Genomic DNA, 22,961 nt, shown 5'->3' with positions numbered 1-22,961 from the left:
AGAATGCATTGAATTCATAATAAGCAGCAGATCCACTCGGCTGAATTATTGCTGAGCAATAAAGACAAGAAATTAACTCACTGTGATTATATGGAAATCTTAAGTCTGTTTTATCTTTTTTATTTAGTTCTAGATGCAGCTGCTTATGGATGAAATCTAGGAAGAAATATTTTCCAAGATCCCAACCTTCACCTGCCTGTCCATCCCTGTTTGATGTCTGTGCCTCTGTGGGATGTCCAAAGGAAATCTTCCTATGATTGACTGGATTTCCTGTTATCACAGCTTAACAAACAACTTAGTGATTCAACCACCCGTAAATGTACACTGAGGAAATATAATTCTATTCTGAATGCATATGCTTAACGAAACACGCTAAATCTTAATAGCAGCTTGGCATTGCAGTAATTATGAGATTATTGAGGAAAACAGTCTCTTGCCCTTTGAAACAATGCTAAAGCAATTCTGGTTTGACCACTGTTCATGCTATGGTATTGCCTGGATTTCCATATCAAATCATATGATATGTGCAAGGGCTCACTCATCCCTTGGTGGTAGTAGTACATGTGAAGACATTTTGTGTTTAATGGGAATGACCTGTTTCCTTTAACTGTTAGTGTTAAAGGAGTTCATAGGAAGTATAGACTTCTAACAAAATTTTAGCAGGTGTCATACAAGGCAGAAATAGATGACATATCGTGAATATGCCTTTCATTAATGCATTTTGATTTTTTTTTTTGCTAAGATAAGGGGTGAGGTATATAATATGGTTCCCAAAATATCTGAGTCAGGTATTTTACTATCTTACTGAAAATAACTTACAGGAGTTGTGGATTATCTGGCCAAGAAAGTGCTGAACGAATATATTTTAATAGTAATTTAGACCTGCAGTATTCTGTACTGTGATCTGTTTCCAGTGATAAATGCTGCATGCCCCAACTGTGGCATTTAATCCATGAAACTTTGTTTATTTAGTAGGCAGAAGAAATTATCTTGTGGCCATTTGTTGTGGTCACAGTTTCCCCTTACAAATGTTGTGTCAGCATGACAATTTCAGTGTGTATTGTTTTCAAATGGAATACGTGTACCAAATAGAATTTCTAAATATTCACACATCATAATGGTAAAGTGCCATGAGCACAATCAATACAAAGGGACGCAAAATACAGAAAATGCTTTGGTAAAGACCGATGAGAAAAAGCACAAATTGGTCCCCTTGTAGTGTACAGTGCCTTTGTTGAAAATTTGATCCACTGTCGTAATGTATTTGGAATCTAATTTTCAAGACCCCCTTTTTAAACCAAATTTCAGTATGATTTAAACTGATGAAATTAAACATTTTTTTATTTCTGTTATTAATCATACAGGAAAAAATATTCTAATAACTGGAGTGAGAAGTTTTCCCTGTGCAGTGAAAAGAGAAGAAAACTTAGTAAATTGGTTATTACAAACAGTTAAGTGAATGTTTTTCTGGGGCTGCTTTTAAACATAAGTAAATCAACTTGGACTGTTTAAATAATGAATATTTAGTTAGTCAACAATCCTACTGCAACATGTTGGGATAATTAAAAAAAAATAGGAACAATTTTAAGGCCAGCAAGGTTTCAGAGTTGCAACTTTTCAAAATTCAAATTAATATTTCTGTTGAAAAGGGGAGTGCTGTTGATACATTGCCCCTAGAACAAATACAGTAGCCAATTTAGTTTTCTAGCTGTAATTTATACCAAGGCATTTAAAAGAACATAGTTAGTTCTGTGGGATATGCTTTGGGGTACTTTGATTAAATTTCTGGCACTAAAGCTCAAAAACAATTGGGAAGGATAAGCAGGGAGTGAAATTTCTGTTAAGAAAGCCCGTGGCTCAGATGAACATAGAACACTACAGTATAGTACATGTTCTTCAGCCCAATGTTGTGCCAATCTTATAAGCTATTCTAAGATCAATCTAACCCTTCTCTCCTACATAGCCCTCTATTTTTCTATCACCCATGTGCCATGATGTAAAGCAAAATCAAACTAGTAGATTTTGGAAATCTGAAATAAAAGCAGAAAATAAGGGAAAAAGCTGCTGGTCAGACATTTGTTCTACTGCTGTTCTGATAAAAGGTCAAACCCTGACCACTTTTAATACTGTATGCTGCCTTTTATAAGGCATTTAAAAATATTCAAATTAATTCTTCCTTCAACATTTGGTTTGTCAATCTTGTTATATTCTTTGAAGATTTATGCAGTAAAGGAACATACAAATCCAAAGAAAATTCAGTATTAGTAACCAGATGATACAAGAGTGAAGTAAAGTAACTTGAGGTTTAAACAAAGCTGAGGAAAATCAGGTTTCTAAAGGTTGCATGCAAATCAAAACCCTAATGTCTACTTCATGCTGTTCTCCAAATTATTTACAAACTGGATGCAAATCTATAGTGACATAACTATTAAAAGGAATAAATGAAGTTTCCTACAAAATGAGACAAGAAATTTTGTATTTTTGTTTCCATGGAATCAAAAACAATTATCACTGGCCTGTACTCTAAATGTGCAGTTTATGTCACCTCTCCCTAGTAATTTATTACAGGTAAGGCGGGTAACAAAGATAAGTTAGTTGTCCTTAACTACTGAGCTGTAATGAAACAGTTTTGTATACAATAGAGTGACCACTAGTCATCATAGCTACTTTGCATCTGTTTATGGTCTGCATTACGCTTATCTTAACTACTGTAGAGCTGCACAATCCCAAACACTCCACAACATGGAAATATCTAAGACAAGAGGAGATGATTCATCAATTTCCAAATTTATATACAGCCAGATCCTACAATATGGCAATAAAAAAAAACAGAAATTCTGGTTTTGTTTTAGTGATGTTTCAGGGAGAAATATTGGCCAAGGTACAAAGAAAAACTTCACCTCCTTAATTTAATGCTATGTTCTATAACTGCCTTATTCTGTCCCATCCAATGACTACTGTACATCTGCTGGTATGGAAATCTGTCAACTGCATTGATGTGATCAAATCACTAAAGTAGACCCTCTATGTAGGTCAGGGGTTTCCTTTATTTTTATACCATGACAATTCATTGCTACTAACTTAGTAATTATTATTACTAATTCAAAATTTAAAAATAATTGAGGCAACTATCTAATGGTAGGATTAAGACAAATCCATATGCCTTTAGATCCCCAGAGAACATGTCGATATAAACCAATACCATTAAGCAAGGAGACCATGGACCCCAGGTTAGGAACTGCTGCTGTGGGTGAAAGTCTGCCTAAAAGCTGTGTTTTAAACTGGATCTCTTTAAAGAATAAACTTAATAATTTGATTGTCTTAAGTTGTTTGAATTTGCTCCTATGCTGAGGTTTTTGATTTGTGGATCAACAAATATAGCAGCAGGAAGGATAATTGTACAAATTTATGCATTACATTTGTGGCCACAGCGGGAGTGTTGTATGTACCACTATAGGAATGAGTGCACCGGAGAGGGTGCAGAGGAGATTCACCATATTGTAGGGATGGAACAATTCAGTTTTGAGAGGAGAACTTGTTTGCCTTGGAGCAGAAGCTGAGTGAGGAAATGTGTCAAAAGTGTGCACAGTTTTGAGGGGCATAGATAGGGTAAATAGTAGGAAAATTCTCCATTGTACAGGTTTTTGAAATTACAGGGCATAGGTTTAGTTAGGAGTAAGAGATTTAGAGGGGATCTAAGGAAAAGCATGCTGGATGGCAGTAGTAAAGATTCTTACAATCAAGTATCTAGATGAGCACGCAAAACACCAAGGCCAGCAGGCTTAGACCAGGGCAGGTAATTGGAATAGTATAGATGGATCCTTACTGGTCAGTATAGGTGTGGTAGGTTGATGGGCTTGTTTCTGTGCTGTCTCGACTCTGACGCTTTTGTGCTGTCTTGTCACTAACCTTAGTTGAGGTGTGGCTGACACTGATGGTCCTTTGAAGGGCAGCAATAAGAAAATACATCTGTTTCTTGACTGGCTAAAATTAGGAATTGAACAATATTCGTTTAACTGCAATCATAAATAAACCTGCAAAACAGTGGCATTTAAAACAACACATCAAAGTTGCTGGTGAAGTGGCATTTAAAATTTCCTAATGAAATTGGAGTTTGGCTTCCAAAATAATGGGTCTTAAAATGCAGTCATGTTAAAAATCAACTTGTATCAATATAAGTTATTTACTCATGATAGTAGTATTTTCTAAAACTTCAAGACAACAACTCCACAAAGGCTTGAATTACTGGAAACCTAACGAGGGCTTCTGTTTGGGCACTTCAGTTGTGAGCAAATTTAATGAGATAGAGAAATATGTAGAAGTTGCAATTTTTTTTTCACTTTGCTTGTGTCCATTAGCCAAAGAACACCATCACAATCAACATCAGTTTTTTAAAAAGATCCAATACAAAGGGGAGGGGAAGAATCAAAAAGATATAGCTTTACTTCGCTGTCTTGTTATGTCATTGGCTTGATCTTTTACATATTGCAGGAAAAATCATTTTGTCATGAGGGTCTTTTGAGTTAAGCCCAATCCAGGAAAATTGACCATCTGGACAAGTTCCTGGTCATTGTACTTGCCCTATGTTATGCTGCATGTTCAGTAAAAACTAAAACATTACTTCAATAATAGTTAAATAATTGAGGTTGACAATTTATTTTAAATAACTGGGAATAAAAAGGGTTTGGGAAGCAAAGCACAAAAGTTGTTCCTTGTATTTTAGGCAAGTTTTGAAGTTGATGGATGGTATTACAAATATTTCATCCATGAAGTATGCATCAAATGGGTTGCAATAAGTTAGTCTGAGTAATGTCACAAGAAACTTAGCAATAGTGAAATAAGAACATTTCATCACAGTAGGCTTTGAGATTTTTACTTCACCAATATAATGAGAAGCTGGTTTGTGCTTTAACCCGGCTTGGGATGAGTAGGACCCTGGTTATCAGTTTTAAAAAATATGATGATTGGAAGTGATATCTTTGTATACAAAGGACAAGAATAGAAAAATTACAAATGTCTTACTTTGGTTTCTTATAGAACTAATACATCTTACTTTGCAAAATATTGCTTAAATTAAACAGTATCAAATTACATTCTCTTTCATGGCAATCAGATAACTTTACCCTGTCAAAGAATGCCATTCAAGATAACAATGGTGGTAATGTAATAGTGATTATGATACAAAATGATTTTGTATGTATAATTTCAGAGGTCTTTTACATAGTTTCTAATGAACAAATTCATATCACGTAACGTGAATTGCATTATTCCTTAACAAAGCTGTAATATTTTAAATGCCTTGGTTTCTCCAAAAGACCATTTGCAAGTTTGTAATGTTTTAAATGGTAAAAATGCAGACATTTTAACACATTAACTTTGGGTGATAGATTCTAATGCATGAAATCAGGCATACATGTACAAGATGTTCTTGCAAAACTCAATGTAATAATATATAGTAAAAATTAAATCTTCTAAATAATCACCATTGATCACATCCCACAGAGCTACTGAAATACAATGAATAGCACTACTTTGCACTCTTTACTGGCAACCTCTCATTGCTAGGCCAGCCACAGTAGAATGAGATGCACAGCCGATAGTAGGAGCAACTCGAGCTTCACTATTTAAATACCATATAAGGTTTGCACTAAGTGCCCAAAGGTAGATGTAGTTTAAATTCTGTGTCATGTTTCCTAACTGATGGATAGCATATTCTGCTGATTTGAAGAGCAATGATTAAATGTGATGTCATTACCCTCAACTTTCAAACAGAAATATTATTAAGTAACCTGTGTCCATTCATTTAAAGGTTTTCTACGGACAAGTTAAACAATTTATCCTAAACTCCTGCTACCTAATTGTTGTTCTACTTAAAGATATCTTATAAAACATTTTTTTCTTAAACAATATTTGATCAGATAATTAAAACAAAATTCCAAGACCATTAATATATAATCACTGCCTTAATGTGATCCTCAAACATACCAATGTTTTACTCCTATTTTAAGCTGTCATAATTTAAGTAGAGTAACTATTAAACTATTTTAACACTTAAACAAACCTATTGATTTTAACAGTTACAAATTTATTTTGCTGGTTGTAATACATATATATTATTAAATAATTCAGTAATAAAAGTGTTGCATTTTCACATGATGGTGATAGCCAAAGAGATTTTTTTTGGGTACAAGCTAAAATCAACACTTCAAAACATAGAAAATCTAAGTTTCTGAAAATGTCTTATATTTTTAAATAAATGTTATCAAGTAAGGACTGCAATCACAGTAAATTGAACTGATCGATCCTAACCGCAAGAGTGATCTGCTTAAGTCTGAGAATAGGAAAATGGCCAGATTAGATAGATAATATTTGAATTTCCCTCCTTCAACTAGTATGGTACCTAGATAATACTGAAAAAACACGATTGATGTTAAAGAATTCTTATTTTAATACCTGCATTTTTCTGGTAATTTAATTTGTACAAGAGCTCTCTACTGGAAAGGGGAATAAAACGGAGCAGTGAAGACAAAATGAGCATGTTGGCATCCATTATTTTAGTCTTTTCTCTTATTTAGGGGGATGCAAACAGCCTTGTTATTGTCAGGAATTTTGTACGTAAATGAAGTGTTGCTCTGTTTTGATTGTTTTATGCAATCAGTGTAAGCTGTGGCATTTTGTTGTTAAAATGCATTTTAATGAAGTATTTTGTGTATGCATTTGTATCATTACAAGACGTATCATAGATGGGAGTTGATTTGCTGTCTGCCATGCTCTGTAATACTGGAAACTACCCAACTAACATAAAGTTTGATTTGTTTGTGACCAAAGGGGTACATATTTATTTATTTCTGTACTTAAGACAACTTAATATCCTTTCTTTAAAGCAAGCTGCATTTTGCATTCTGTTAGAAATATCTCAGTACTTTCGCTGCAAGATAAGAAATAATAAGAGACCCTTGTAATTACCACTTGTAGCAAATAACCTGAAAGTCATTTCAAAATGATCACCCCCTAAATCCCACCTGCTATTGTCCATTAAATACTGAATGTGATATTTCAGACTGCAAACCAAAGGTTTGAATCACCTCACAATCTTGACCCACTCTCTCACCCCTTGCCTCCATGTCCTCAACACAAGTAATATTAACGGAAATTTACCTCCTATTATTAAAGTATCCACGAAATTGTTAGTCAAGTATGTTGGCGTACAGAATGCCTCCTTGAAGACATTTGTAATGGTCTTTTCAAATAAGCAATAATGTCACTGAATAAAAATTCAGTTCAATTTAGATAATGGAGTTTGGTTCATGAAACTTTGAACTATGACTTATATCCTCACATTCAATTGGCTAATTAATTCAGTATTGTGAAGGTCATTGGGGTAGGTTAAATATGCATGCTGCACTTTAAGAATACAAGCATCATGAGATGGTGATATTGGAAACAATTACACATTAACAATATGTACAGGAGGCCCTCAGCAGAGGCCAGACTTCTCAGAGGATGCATTGATTTCATAAATCTACAAGAGAAACCCTTTCTTTGGGATGGCAAGTTTACCTGCAGTATTTTCCAGACAGCAGCACTGGGAAGCAAGTACCTATGATTATAACATAACCAAGAGTAGTGACTCATCAATGCACATCATTTACCAAGTTAACCACAACACTTAATAAAATACTTAACCCTTGCAACCATCTTCCTTTAACTATACAGCATTACTGTTTTCCAATGGCATCCAAATAATTTAGGAGTAGGCTGCTCTACTGAGACTGTTCTGCTTTCTTTTTGGAACATTTAATTATTTTGTAGCACAGAACAAGAAAGAAGCTATGAGAACTGATAAGTGCAGAGAAGTAGCTGTAGTCAGAACAGGCAGAATACAATGGAAGGAAAGGATAAAGGCATGAGAAAATTATAGAATGGTTAGGATGCAGGATGAGGCCATTTACCTCTCATCTGCACTAATCACAACCAGAGCTATTTTTTGATTCCATCTGACACTTTATACATAACCCCAAATTTTCTCCATGTATTTACCCAATTCCCAGTAGAACCTCCCTCCACCACTACAGCAGGCAGTACACTCCAGATTCCAGCCACAGACTGCATATTTGTTCTCATATCATTCTTCTCCCTTTATATTGATCTGTGACCTCCAGTTCACAAGTCCTCAATCAAAGGAAGCAATCCCAAACTATCCGACACCATTGTTAATTTAAATACTTGCATCAAATTTGCCCCTCAGCCGTCTCTTTTTCAAAACTTGTAATTTCTCTGATCTACCTTGTAACTGATGCCCCTCAACACCTGGAACCATTTAAAATTACATTGCATAGGAACAACTTCTTACAAGTGTCGAATTTTCTGGAATTCTCTACCTACAGTTGTGGAGATAAAATCACCCTGGTCATTTAAAGAGGAAATAGATGTTTTGAAAGATCATGGAATTGAGAGCTGAGGAATTGAGATAGATTAGCCATGATCATATTGAATGCAGGGCAGGCTTGAGGGGCTGAATGGCTCCTGCTACTTCTTACATATTTTGTGACCATCGTTGAAATCTTCCCCAAACTCCCTCAAATACCTTCAAATCCTTCCTGAATACAGTAATCAGAAAATTCAGCCTAACTTCCATGCTTTTCACTCATTGCTTCTATTGATAAAGTCCAGAATTATGTATGTTTAACTGTTTTAACAATCTGCTCAGTCACCTCTAATAATTCATATACGTAGACTTGGGTCTTTCTGTTCCTGAAACAATCTTAGAACAGTACCCTCTAGGTGTTCCTATTTCCTCCCAGTAATTAGTAAAACAGAATTTGTCCTTAATGTTGTCTTAATTAATCCATTTTCTTCCAGGTGATCATTAACTGCCTTTCCTATTTTAGGGAAAGTAAGCTTTCTCACTTCTGTGGATAATCTAACTTGCCTGTAGTTGTTAGTCCTACACTTAAACCTTTTCTAAACATTGGTCATCTTCAGTCATTCAGCATAAATGCTGCAACTAATATTGGGATATCAGATGATTACAGTCAGTGCTCCTGCAATTTCATCTTCTACTTCCCCTGAAATCCCATCTTGTCCTGATGACATAAAGAAGCAAAATTTAACCTATTTGTCAAATACCACCATGCCATCAATTTATAAAAAATTAGTGCCTTAATTTATTCCCTCCTCTACATTACTTTGGAAACACCCTCTTCCTCAGTGAAAAGGCATGAGAAGTACTCAACTGTACTTTAACAATCCCCTTAGCCTTCTGTCCTTACTTCTCCAAGTACAAGTCTTTTACTACTACTAATATGCATATCGTATTTGTTAGTTGTCTTTTCTCATACGGCTTTTACCTTTACTTATCAGTGCCCCTCTTTTGAAATCAGCCTAATTCTACTGACTCTTGTCATATGCCCTTTTCTGCTTCATCTTCCTCCATTTCTTACATCATCCATGGAGCTCAAAGTAATCTTACTTTGACCCTCATAGAATATTTTGCAGAATGGTACACTTCAAAACATTTTCCACCAAAGTTTGCTCACAGCTTTTTAAGCACTTTAGAAAAAGGGATTGATATTTCATTGGAAGAAGGCACACAGATTATAGAGACAACTATTCTTGGAAATACATTTTCAATTTTGAAGCAGACGTATACATCTGATGCAGACATGATAGACAATACTATAGTTTGAACTGAAAGTAACATGCAAATTATCTATCAGATTAGGCTACAATGCAGCAGTTTCTCTAAGTGTATAAAATTTTCTTGCGAATCACCCGAGTAGCAGTAACAATGACAGAAAGAATAAAATACCCCAAACAGAAATTTCATAATAAGGTTTATCAGAAGCATAATTTTAAAAAATCTGTCCCACAGTAATCTCTTGAATGTTATACCTTAAACATTTGATACATTACATGTAGGGAGATTCGACCCAAAAAGTCGACTATCCTTTTGCCTCCACAGATGCTGTTAAACCTCCAGCAGTTTCTTTTTTGCTTAAATTATTACATTTATTACTAGTTCTTATATAATTTCACTTTTGATTGCAGTTTACTGTGCTTTACACTCAAGAGGAGGAGAAAGTGGAAGATAAAGAACAAGCAACTGTTTTGCCAAACTTTTAGACACACGAAGTACATTTTGCACTACAGATTTGTTGGTTAAAATGGAAACAGGATTTTTAAAATTCTAATTAACAATATGAAAGTTAATCAAAATCTTGCACGATTAAAATCAAGCAACCATACCTTAAGTAAGTAAGAAACAAATCTGAAGCCTTTATTTACAAAAAGGTTTAAAAACAAATAATACCTTGTTTTTCCACATAATTGCTTTTAAAAAAGATCCATTAAGTTACAGTTCTGTAACATAATGAAAGAACAGAACACAATTACATTGTAGTCACACTCGTTGGGAGATTTTGACCTTTTCCCAAGCTCTGAAATCTAATAATTTGAATTTTGAAATATGCAATTGATGGGTCCAGGCAAGTACCAACTATTCAGTAAAGGTCTTCCTCCACAGTTGCTCTAGAGGCATGCAGATACAATGCATAAGACTGAATAATATATTACATGGCATTTACAGCTCTTATATAATGTACTAAAGGTGTTGCATAGCAAGTCATGCTGCATCAAAACCAGCATCACTCTCAACTGATATACCTATGCAATGCTACTTATGGAATTGCAATACTGCAAAAAGACAGTATGCCCTTTCAAAGTTTTTTTTTTTAAAAAAAAACAGCCTTTTCGTATAAAAGTAAAATGGTAAATAAAACAAATACTGAAGTGTTGAATTGTTATTAATTCCGGTTGAGTGGTAACATGCTTTGAAAGCCCTAACGTAGAATGACTATCAATGTTTTACAATTGTGTCTTTCCTTGCACCATACTGGTAGAGAAACAACTCTCTCTCTTTCTCTCTCCCCATTGAGGCTTGAACCCCTGTAGTCTAGCAACCCAAATTACAAAAAAGGTTTATACCATTTCTCAACTACACCACTAGGTATGGTAATCATTCTGGGATAACCCTGTCTTCTTAATAACGTATGTTTCCTGCCACCAACTGATTCACAGAAATAATGCAACCATTAGCAAAGTGAGCAGATGAAGCCAAGTTTTCCACTTGGTTGGAAGAAAGGCCATCTGAACATAAAAACACTGGCTAAAATTGCTGTACTGTTACAAAATAGGAACTGGTCAGAGAAAGCCTTGAAGTTAAAAAATTTCATGCATGCTTGATAGTGCTTTTTTTCTGCAATAACTTTGGAGGAAGCCTAGCTTTGGTGTAACTGAAATGTTTCTGCACTGTGTAATTATGGCTGCCACTGAGGAAGAAAATATTTTTTGTAATAAAGTAGATCTTGAAAAAATTCTCAAAACTTTCTTCTGTTGGAAAAAGGCAGTTCAGCCATAAACAACATCACATCATGTACATAATCTGACACAAATAACAGTGCCAAGTTGTGATACGTATAAATCTTGTTTTTTTTTTTAGAAACTAAAATTAAACTGATTCAAGTTTTATTTTATTACAACAATGCAATCAGAATGTACAAACAGATGTAGTAGTTTTAGCACAATGGGTGTAAGATGCTGGTTTTGTTTCAGCTAGCTGCACTTCTGATATGCCAGACTGTGTATAGGTAACAGTCCCAGAAGAAAAAAAGATGTTAAAAGGAAAAAATGTAAGGCAACACTTACAGATTTTTTCTGATTGCAGCAAATACAAGAGCTTCAGTAAAATTCTTTGTTACCACAAACCAGTAGTGGAGACGCTGTCACACTAAGCCAGCAGGCACAGAAAATCCACAAACAGTAACTTAATGGTGTGAATTAGTTCAAGTTTCTGAGCTTTATCTCATTTGTGAGAACAAGCAGCAAAATTCCCATAAAATAGAGGAACCAGTCACTCTCTAAAGTGCAAATTTGATGGTCCACAATCCTGAATAGCTAAAATTCCTGTTACCTTTTATTTTAAGTGCCACATATTAGATTGGAGCAACAAATAATCAGATGATACATTTTATATGCTTTCAGAAAGAAGAGAGGAAAATAACTTTGAAAATTCATTCAAGTGGTTATTTTCCCACTTTTTCAAGCAATTTGTGAAAAAAAAATCCATACTACAAACAGCTGGGTGAATTATACTTACAATGAGTTCCTTTACCAAGGCCAAAATGCCCAAGATGTTGGCACAAAATTAGTGAACTGAAAGAACAGGGAAAGGAAGAAAACCTGCAAGTCTGAGAAACTCAGACACAAGATAAAAATCAGATCCAGTATATGTGGCCCAAAAAATTAATCTCCCCATTTCAGGTCAAGGCTGCTGTTTATTAGCTTCTTCTTCATATGCATTCCCCGTGCCATTCTGAACATATGATGAGCCGGAGCCAAGACCATACAGATGGCCACAGTATTTGGCATCATCAATGTGATCCTCAAAGAACATCTGAAGGGAAAAGAGATAAGAAAGCTAATCAAAAATATGAAAGTTCTCTGCAGGAGTAAAAGGTTCATCCAGATACAATACATTATTTAATATATTTTCACCTGGATGGTACTATGAATTAAAATTTGCTTTGAAAATGCTTCTTCCAACATTATAACATGCAGAATCTATTACTAAAAAAAAACCTACTGTGCAATTCCAACATGATTTAGGAATTTAAAATGGAATTGGTTTATTATTGGTTTATATTGTCACATGTACCAAGATACAGTGAAGAGCTTGTCTTGCATACTGTTCATTACATAATGCACTGAGGTAGAAAATGGTAAAACAATAACAATGTAGAGTAAAGGGTAACATCTACAGAGAAAATGGTGTGCAGGTAAACAACAAGGTGCAAGATCATAATGAAGGAGTTTAACTTAATTGTACTAGGAAACAATTCAATTGTTTTGTAACAGCAGAGTAGAAGCTGTTCTTGAGCCTGGTGCAAGTGTTTCAGGTTTTTGTAATCTCTTCCCAATGAAAGAGGATAGAAGAGAGAATGTCCAGGGTGAGTGAAGTCTTTGATCATGGTCGTTGCTTTATTAAAGCAACAAGAAGTATACAGAGTTCATGGAGGGGAGGTTGATTTCTGTTACCTACTGAGCTGTGCCTACAACTCTGTGCAGTTTCTCGTGAACGCAGCAGGCCGGGCAGCATCTCTAGGAAGAGGTACAGTTGACGTTTCAGGCCGAGACCTTCGTCAGGACTAACTGAAGGAAGAGTTAGTAAGAGATTTGAAAATGGGAGGGGGAGGGGGAGATCCAAAATGATAGGAGAAGACAGGAGGGGGAGGGATGGAGCCAAGAGCTGGACAGCAGATAGGCAAAAGGGATATGAGAGGATCATGGGACAGGAGGCCCAGGGAGAAAGAAAAGGGGGAGGGGGGAAAAACCCAGAGGATGGGCAAGAGATATAGTCAGAGGGACAGAGGGAGAAAAAAGAGAGAGAAAGAATGTGTGTATATAAATAAATAATGGATGGGGTACGAGGGGAAGGTTGGGCATCAGCAGAAGTTAGAGAAGTCAATGTTCAAATGTAGTGAAGGAAAAGTGGGGGACAGATACCAGAATAGGTTTGGAACATAGATCGTTCCACAAAGCCAACAAAAAGACAGGCATAGCTAGGACCCATACGGGTGCCCATAGCTACACCTTTAGTTTGGAGGAAGTGGGAGGAGCCAAAGGAGAAACTATTAAGAGTAAGGACTAATTCTGCTAGACGGAGCAGAGTGGTGGTAGAGGGGAACTGATTAGGTCTGGAATCCAAAGAGAAGCGGAGAGCTTTGAGACTTTCCTGATGGGGGATGGAAGTATATAGGGACTGGACATCCATGGTGAAAATAAAGCGATGGGGGCCAGGGAACTTAAAATCATCGAAAAGTTTAAGAGCGTGAGAAGTGTCACGAACATAGGTAGGAAGGGATTGAACGGGGGGGGTAAAACCGTGTCGAGGTATGCAGAAATGAGTTCGGTGGGGCAGGAGCAAGCTGAGACAATAGGTCTGCCAGGACAGGCAGGTTTGTGGATCTTGGGTAGGAGGTAGAAATGGGAAGTGCGGGGTGTGGGAACTATAAGGTTGGTAGCAGTGGATGGGAGATCCCCTGAGCGGATCAAGTCGGTGATGGTGTGGGAGACAATGGCCTGGTGCTCCTTAGTGGGGTCACAATCGAGGGGTAAGTAAGAGGAGGTATCCGCGAGTTGTCGCTGTGCCTCAGCAAGGTAGAGGTCAGTGCGCCAGACTACAACAGCACTCCCCTTATCGGCGGGTTTAATAGTAAGGTTAGGATTAGTGCGGAGGGAGTGGAGAGCAGAGCGTTCGGAAGGCAAAGGTTGGAATGGGAACAAGGTACAGTGAAGTCGAGACGGTTGATGTCCCATCGGCAGTTAGCAATAGAGATCCAGAGCAGGCAGAAGACCAGAGCGGGGTGTCCATGAAGAGGAGGAGGGTTGAAGACGGGAAAAGGGGTCATCGGTGGGGGTGGAAGAGTCCTTGCCGAAGAAGTAGGCACGGAGACGGCAGAAGAAGAGTTCCGCATCATGGCGAACGCGGAACTCACTGAGGTGTGGGCGAAGGGGGACAAAGGTGAGGCCCTTACTGAGGACAGCGCGTTCCGCCTCAGACAGTTGAAGGTCAGAGGGGATGGTAAGGATCCGGCATGGATGAGAGCTGGGATCAGAGGGGGGAGGGGGGGAGGCTGGGGGTGTCAGTGGAGAGGGGAGGGTGGGGGTGAGAGGACGATGGAGCCTCTGAGGGCCCAGGAGCTGACGGTGGGATCTGAGGGAGACAGGGTTGCAGAATGGTGGTGGGGGAAGGGCAGACGGGAGTCACAATAGCAGCACATAAAGACCCGGCTTGGAGTTCAAGGCTGGAGTCGCAGTTGGTGGTCACGCAATCGCTTTGAAGGTGTCCATGGTTGTTGCTGGAGTCCGGGTTTTGAATATGCCCTGAGGTGTTGGAGCCGGCGAGATCAATTTCAGCGGCCGCAATCTGAAGTTCATGCCTGCTAGCATCAGGGCCAGCAGGCTCTGGGGTCTGCAGATGTAAGATCTTGCGATCTTTGCCTAACATGACAAGGTCAAAAAAACGGCAATTGCAGGCATGGATCCAACGGAGGATGAAATAACGAGTAGGACCATTACAGACGGCGAAGAAAGTGTCCCGAAGGTGTGGAAGGGTCTGGGATAGGGACACCAAATACCTCCTCATGGCAGAAAGGGTCGCCTTCAGAGTTTGACGGGAGAAGCACCAAATACCTCCTCATAGTCTCGGCCCGAAACATCGACTGTACCTCTTCCTAGAGATGCTGCCTGGTCTGCTGTGTTCACCAGCAACTTTGATGTGTGTTGCTTGAATTTCCAGCATCTGCAGAATTCCTCGTGTTTACCTGTGCAGTTTCTTGTGATCACACGTACAGTGAGCCAAACTATTATGTATTCAGATAGGATACTTTCTATGGCATTGATAAAAATTGGTAAGAGTTGACAAGGACATGACAATTTTTTTAGCCTCTTGAAGTAGATGGGTTGGTGAGCTTTCTTGGCTATGACATCGAAGTGATTGGACCCCAGCAGACTATCGGTGATGTTCTCTCCTAGTTACTTGCAGCTTTCAACCTCAGCACTGTCGATGTAACCCCTTTCATAAGTCAAAGATGAGTCCTTTTGTTTAGCTGGCATTGAGGGAAACATTGTAGTCATAACACAGTGCACTAATAAAACTACAATAATCCTGAAAATTAGTCACCAAGAACAGATTTTTGTTTTAAGAACCCAGGAGATATCGCAAATTTTAACTTCAAGACCGCAGAGCACTACAACATTAACAATTTATATATTTTTATAAATATCTATCTCTCACACTCATCTAAAACAGAAATTTGTGGCAAATTGTTGACATCTTTACTTAGGGCTCCTGCCACAAGGACTTGGTTGAAGATATGACAGGTACCTTACCTTAAAGATCATGATCATCGTCTTGAGGAAAAAACAAACTGCTGGAGGAACTTGGTGGGTCAAGCAGCATCTGTGGAAGCAAAGCGATGGTTGACTTTTCAGGTCAAAAGTTTCTCCAGCAGTTTGATTTTTGCTCCAGACTACAGCAACTACAGTATCATCTGTCAGCACAGTCTTGAGATCAACTACGGCTTATATTCTGTGGTGATATTCATGCTCACTTATTAAAGTAAAATTAGACCAGCTTACAATGTCAGAAAAGTGGTTAAACCTGTAAAATTTGTAAACTTTTCCACTGATTTCCACAAGTTTCACTCCAAAGATAGCTTAGGGACTCAGCATTCACATAAGGGAGGTCATAAACTTCTAGAATCCACTAGTCAGCTACTACAAATACTAGAATGTTTTCAATATGCATACCTCTCGCATTTTGAAGAAGGCCATTCCTGTTAAGAGTGAATCTGAACCTGCTTGATGCTGTGGCCCAATTCGCTCCAACTCCAATTGTTCAGCTACTTCCTGTAAACCACCCTGTACAAACAAATCTCATTTAGACATATTATACAATGCATGCACTGTTTAAAATTACAAATGGGAACTGAAGTTATGGGGAAAAACAAATAGCATGGAAATATTCTACCCAAAGCAAGATCAGTAATGGTTCACAAAGAATAACTCAATAGCAATGAAGCCGTCATCTACCTGAACGTTAACTCCTCATTTCTCTCCATCAGTGTTGCCTAACCCGATGAGATTTTACTGAGCATTTTTAATTGCATATTAGTAATATAAAATTCTTATAATTGCACCATGAATAGTTCACTTACTCCAGGCCATTTGAATCACATTGCATATTTTTAGAAAAATTTATTAAGCAAATAAAGAATTTGAGATCAAATTCCCTACACAAAATGCATAAAAATTCTTTTATAAAGTGTGATTGTCCTAAAAGTATGAGAATATAATTGATATTATTTGTGTGATCTGTTGTACAACAAAATGCCCTGCTATATTAGTGATTTACTACAATAGCCACCATTATTGTTGTATCGGGTAACTGTGTTTCAGGAACACATTGTCTTCTAAAGTAGGAGATGTGGAGTTTCAATTTAATGATGCAGCTAAAACTTTGACACCAGCAGAAAAGCCAATTCCAAAATGTGCCAACCTTCCCTTGGTTGTAGGTTAATATTCCATTTGGAAGCACGTTTTCTGACTGATAATAGGGCCTTTATACTCTAGCTTTTCAGAACCAGCTCAATATTTATCAGCAAAGGCTTTGTGATTGAAACAAAATAATATCAAAGAATCACGCAGGTGCTTCAGACCAATCCATCCGTGTCAACTAAGGTGTTTACCTGAGCAAACCACTTAAATGTGTTTGACCCATATTCCTCTTACACATTTTTATCCATGTAAATAAACAGAGGAAATAAACAAGGCTGTTAGCTTAAAAAAAAGGTTAATATTGACTGTTGCCTACTTCCCTTCAAGATGTTATTAGATATGGTTATATTTAGAATTTTTCTGGAATACATCAGCTATTAATTTTATCTCACTTTATAACGTTCCCCAAGTGTTCAAACTTGTTAGAACATAGAACACGTCTTTAAGTATTGTGTTATAATTGCTGAAGCATTCTATGATGTGGCAAATCCAAACTTGCATTACTGTGATTAACCCTTCTTAATATGCACTGTAAGTGTTTAATATCACTTAAATGCAGGGAAAAACACATTAACAGTCAAGGTCTTTGCGATAAATACAAACACAAAAGAACTTAACAAAGATTGGCCGCATATACTTCAAGGTATATATTTCTAAACATATTCTTCATTAACCGGATTCTTCAAGCACACTTCCCAACGCATCAACTTTTCATAAACATGCAGGGATTATATTTTGTTTTACACCAAAAAAATCTCTACATGCAACAAAATTTTATGATTCACATTTTGGCTAAATTACAGAAATACCTTGAGATTTTTGCAGCTTTTCATGAGGTATTTCACATCATAAATTACAGGGAAGAACAACCTTAAGATCTCAAAGAAGTCTGGTTCTTCTTCAGGTAGGTTCGAATTGGTGAGTATTTTGATCAAGTAGCCAAAGTCATACCCACTGCAATGAAACCACATTTCAATTAGAAAACCTTGTCTAAAACATTTGACAATGCGTTAAGAGTACTGTACTCCACAAATATTTAGCTTCCTGATCTATGATGTCTAGGTATATTTCATGCATCACTTGATGCTGATTTCAGTCTTACTGGCACAGGTTGCCCTCCCACAAACAGCAATTATAGATATGGAAAGTAAGTGGATGTTTTCCTCTTAGAATGATTCTTAAGTACCATCAAAATTTTAGGAGAGTCATCAGAAAACATTTCTTCACATCAGAGAGAAGTGTGGAATTCTCCTCCATATAAAACATTAAATGCTACTTCAATCCAATCTTTCAAATTAGTGATTGACATGAAACAAAATTAGATCAGTGACATTGAATGTCGCAACAGATTTGAAGGACTGGATGACCCATCCTTATTCCTATGTTTCTTAATACATCCAAAATAACCAACTAAGATATTTTAAACATACATTCCCCCCAAGGAGAAGACCCCCTCCCACCACAAAGAATACTGAGTGTACCGATAACTCTGTGGAGTTTGGCTGCTTGGCCTATTTGATGGTGGACTATGACCACTGGACAAGCTGGATCCCTGAGTGTTAGAGATGGGACACCATCTCGTGTCTGTAGTAAAGTGGTCAGGGTTCCTATGCAAGAGTGGGAGCCAGAGAGGGCCATTTTGGCTGTTAAGAGGCCATCATAAAACAGTACACAGACAAATAAGGAATCTTAAACACAAGGTGGAGGTACTGAATCAGCTATGCACAACCATGGCTACCTCACTGGTGCAGTCCCAGGCTGAGGAGATGAAGGAACAGAATGTTGACATCGCCTGCCACCTAGCCAAGGTTCAGTAGTAGGAAGCATCACAAAGAGTTTATTAGCAACCAGACCCAGTGAAGTACTGGGCTCCTATTTTACAGGGCGATGACCCAGATGCCTGGGGTGTGGATTATTTGGTTTGATGATGGGAATCGGGAGGAGAGAGTAGAAAGTTGTCTTTCTCCCTATGCCACCCCTGCCCCCAGCCTCCAAAAACACGGCCAGTTAAGGTTTTGACATCCACAGAAATATGGTCTGACCCATCTCCCTTTCCAAGCATCATTCAGCCTGCAGGGCCTCCCAGCACCTTGGGACAATCCCACACCGCAGGAGAATGTGTCATCCAGCTAGAGGAAGAAAGTGAGTGGAGGCCCAAAATGGTGACCACTTGACCCGTAACCAGGAATTACTCCAAAGAATTGGTGGAGCTGGGGGACTGGTACAGACAGAAATCAGGGGAATCATTAACGATGTGGTTGTTAAGGATGTACAACATGGGGGAGGTGGAGTGATCTCATCCGACTAAGAAATGGGTGCCTGGGAGGACAGACATCAAACCATGGGGTAAACAATGCCCTACAATGGTTGCAGAGGAAAAAGTCTTTGTTAGACAGTGTAATGGCCATGGCTAAGGTTAAGCATCCTACGCTGTTGGACTGGGGTTTAAAATCTCAAAAAGAATGGAACACAATGGAGAAAGGGACTAAGGCTCTCCTTTAGTGAGCCCTGATCACTGGGATTTATGAGGGTGGGGATGGCCCTCCAGATGATCGAGAGTTTACCTCGTCCATGGTAGGGTTACTGGCAAAAATGGCAGCCCACATCCGAAGAGAATAACACTGCTATCTATAGGGCCAGCAGAAAGAAGGACAGTAGGACTGGCCATTGGGTGCTTGGGAGGTTGGAACATGTAGGCGAGGAAGACAGAAAAGCAGAATGGAGCTGGGTCCTGCCTGACCTGTACAGAGATGTTTTTGGCCCTGTTTAAGACAGGCATTGTGAAGGAAAGGGTGGACGAGATGCCCACTGCTGCCTTGAATACTTTATTGAAAGACCACTGCCAAAATAAAAAGGGAGAGCTGTAGGGGAGCAAGGAGACCCCTGTGATTTTCCATCCAACATGGAGAAGGATCACTCCTTATATCCCTCCCTTGAGGCACTGCAGGAAGCTCTCAGAGACCTGCAGCAGGTGGTGCCCTCTCACGTTGCTCCCATAGGAGTGTGGCCAAGTCTCCCAGCACTGCTCAGTGACTCCTGCTCAGTTGGAAGACCCAAGGCTTTACATAACTATTGCGGTACATTGGGAAAAGGGAAATATTCGATGATGGACGGCACTAGTCCCAGGCGACCCCGATAGGTTGAGAGCTCCCAGGGTGATGATAGAAGGACCGAGAGGGTCACTCACCCCAGCCCAGGCGGTTACCGCAAGGCCAGCTACCAGAACAAGCAGGACCTACTGTATGTCAGTGCTGGTCATGGCATCACCACCACCACCCCCCCCCCCCCGACCACTTTTTAGGTATGAATGTACTGAAAGGGAGGTCACTGCAGACCAATAGGGCCTTTTTGCTTCTGGGGTGGCTCAAGTGACCGTACTGACCAAGTGGGAGCCCCTTCTATTTCTGCCTTCCACCAAGGTGGTGAGTAAAATGCAGTACTGCATCCCAGACGGCACCAAAGAGGTCGGGAACATAGTATAAGCGCTGTTGAAGGAAGGGGGCTATTCGGCCAGCAAAATTCCCTACAATGGCCTGATGTGGCTGGTGCAGAAAGGGGATGGAACATTGCAAATAACATAAGACTTTAGGCAATTGAATAGGCATGCCCCACACCTCACAGCAGCTCTCCCAGATGTAGTGACATCTGTAGAGGCAATAGGGGGTAGGGAGGGGAAGTATTGGTATGCTGTGTTGGATTTGACCAATGCTTTCTGTTCCATTCCCGAGTCTTGGATCCCAAGACCAGTTTGCCTTTATGTGGGAAGGCAGAGTATACCTTTTGTTGTCTTCCACAGGGAAATGCACACAATCAAACCTTGTGTCATGGTATTATACCTTGAGACCTACACAAGGGATCCAAACATTTCTGTGTCCCATTTAATAGATGATATCCTATTGCAGCAGACCTTGGAGAAGTGATGGGGAGGGACCAGACAAGGTGGTTACCTTCCTGAGAGAAAGGAAATGGGTGGTAGGCCCCTGGGGACGAATCCGGAGTGGTACAGGGGCAAGCCAGATTTAGCAAGTGGACTACATTTGGACCCTTATCTATCCATAATAAGAAGTGATACGTGTTGACTATGGTGGATACTTAAGCCTGGGTACAGCCATGCCGATCAGAAATGTACAATTAAGGGTCTACAACATTTATACTTCACGTATGGAATCACTGAAAAAAACAGTCAGACAATGGCTCGCATTTTGTAGGAACCAAGGTCCAAGAATAAGCTGCAGAGTCCAGGATACTGTGGATATTCCACAAACCTATTTTCCACAGGCTGCAGAACTGATCAAGCAGATGAATGGGCTGCCCAAACAGATTGAAGTTCAAAGTAAATTATCAAAGTCTGTATATATGTCACCATATGGGACCAACTAGAGGGGATGCAATATTGGATCTCCTGTTAGGTAACGAATTAGGGCAAGTGACAGAAGTCTGTGTAGGGAAGCACTTTGGTTCCAGTGATCATAACACCATTAGTTTCAATTTGATCATGGACAAGGATAGATCTGGTCCTAGGGTTGAGGTTCTGAACTGGAAGAAGGCCAAATTTGAAGAAATGAGAAAGGATCTAAAAAGCGTGGATTGGGACAGGTTGTTCTCTGGCAAAGATGTGATTGGTAGGTGGGAAGCCTTCAAACGGGAAATTTTGAGAGTGCAGAGTTTGTATGTTCCTGTCAGGATTAAAGGCAAATTGAATAGGAATAAGGAACCTTGGTTCTCAAGGGATATTGCAACTCTGATAAAGAAGAAGAGGGAGTTGTATGAAATGTATAGGAAACAGGGGATAAATCAGGTGCTTGAGGAGTGTAAGAAGTGCAAGAAAATACTTAAGAAAGAAATCAGGAGGGCTAAAAGAAGACATGAGGTTGCCTTGGCAGTCAAAGTGAAGGATAATCCAAAGAGCTTTTACAAGTATATTAAGAGCAAAAGGATTGTAAGGGATAAAATTGGTCCTCTTGAAGATCAGAGTGGTCGGCTTTGTGCGGAACCAAAGGAAATGGGGGAGATCTTAAATAGGTTTTTTGCGTCTGTATTTACTAAGGAAGCTGGCATGAAATCTATGGAATTGAGGGAATCAAGTAGTGAGACCATGGAAACTGTACAGATTGAAAAGGAGGTGGTGCTTGCTGTCTTGAGGAAAATTAGAGTGGATAAATCCCTGGGACCTGACAGAGTGTTCCCTCGGACCTTGAAGGAGACTAGTGTTGAAATTGCGGGGGCCCTGGCAGAAATATTTAAAATGTCGCTGTCTACGGGTGAAGTGCCAGAGGATTGGAGAGTGGCTCATGTTGTTCCGTTGTTCAAAAAAGGATCGAAAAGTAATCCGGGAAATTATAGGCCGGTGAGTTTAACGTCAGTAGTAGGTAAGTTATTGGAGGGAGTACTAAGACACAGAATCTACAAGCATTTGGATGGACAGGGGCTTATTAGGGAGAGTCAACATGGCTTTGTGCGTGGTAGGTCATGTTTGACCAATCTATTGGAGTTTTTCGAGGAGGTTACCAGGAAAGTGGATGAAGGGAAGGCAGTGGATATTGTCTACATGGACTTCAGTAAGGCCTTTGACAAGGTCCCGCATGGGAGGTTAGTTAGGAAAATTCAGTCGCTAGGTATACATGGAGAGGTGGTAAATTGGATTAGACATTGGCTCGATGGAAGAAGCCAGAGAGTGGTGGTAGAGAATTGCTTCTCTGAGTGGAGGCCTGTGACTAGTGGTGTGCCACAGGGATCAGTGCTGGGTCCATTGTTATTTGTCATCTATATCAATGATCTGGATGATAATGTGGTAAATTGAATCAGCAAGTTTGCTAATGATACAAAGATTGGAGGTGTAGTAG

At 39.0% G+C, this 22,961-nt stretch overlaps 2 protein-coding genes across 4 annotated transcripts in view; one reads left to right on the top strand and one right to left on the bottom strand.

Annotated features, from left to right (window-relative positions):
• zdhhc2 (zinc finger DHHC-type palmitoyltransferase 2) overlaps window positions 1-6,896 on the top strand; it is a 91,643-nt gene extending 84,747 nt beyond the window's left edge. The window contains exon 13 of the mRNA XM_072252653.1: window positions 128-6,896. The gene's annotated coding sequence lies outside the window, so the exon portion shown is untranslated. The remainder of the gene's footprint in view (window positions 1-127) is intronic.
• A 3,362-nt stretch (window positions 6,897-10,258) lies between these two features.
• LOC140195045 (CCR4-NOT transcription complex subunit 7) overlaps window positions 10,259-22,961 on the bottom strand; it is a 47,016-nt gene continuing 34,313 nt past the window's right edge. For 2 of the 3 annotated variants that reach the window (XM_072252649.1, XM_072252652.1), the window contains exons 5-7: window positions 17,928-18,072; window positions 16,372-16,482; window positions 10,259-12,454 (exon numbers count right to left, since the gene is read on the bottom strand). In XM_072252649.1, the coding sequence (XP_072108750.1) occupies window positions 12,323-12,454; window positions 16,372-16,482; window positions 17,928-18,072 (388 nt within the window). In that variant the 3' untranslated portion in view covers window positions 10,259-12,322. Of the gene's footprint in view, window positions 12,455-15,951; window positions 16,022-16,371; window positions 16,483-17,927; window positions 18,073-22,961 lie in introns of all 3 variants that reach the window. The other variant, XM_072252650.1, reaches the window with a different exon arrangement.

This window comes from Mobula birostris, chromosome 3 (genome assembly GCF_030028105.1).
Source record: "Mobula birostris isolate sMobBir1 chromosome 3, sMobBir1.hap1, whole genome shotgun sequence".
In the NCBI taxonomy this organism is placed as follows: domain Eukaryota; kingdom Metazoa; phylum Chordata; class Chondrichthyes; order Myliobatiformes; family Myliobatidae; genus Mobula; species Mobula birostris.
This window is presented reverse-complemented; position numbering and strand designations above follow the sequence as displayed.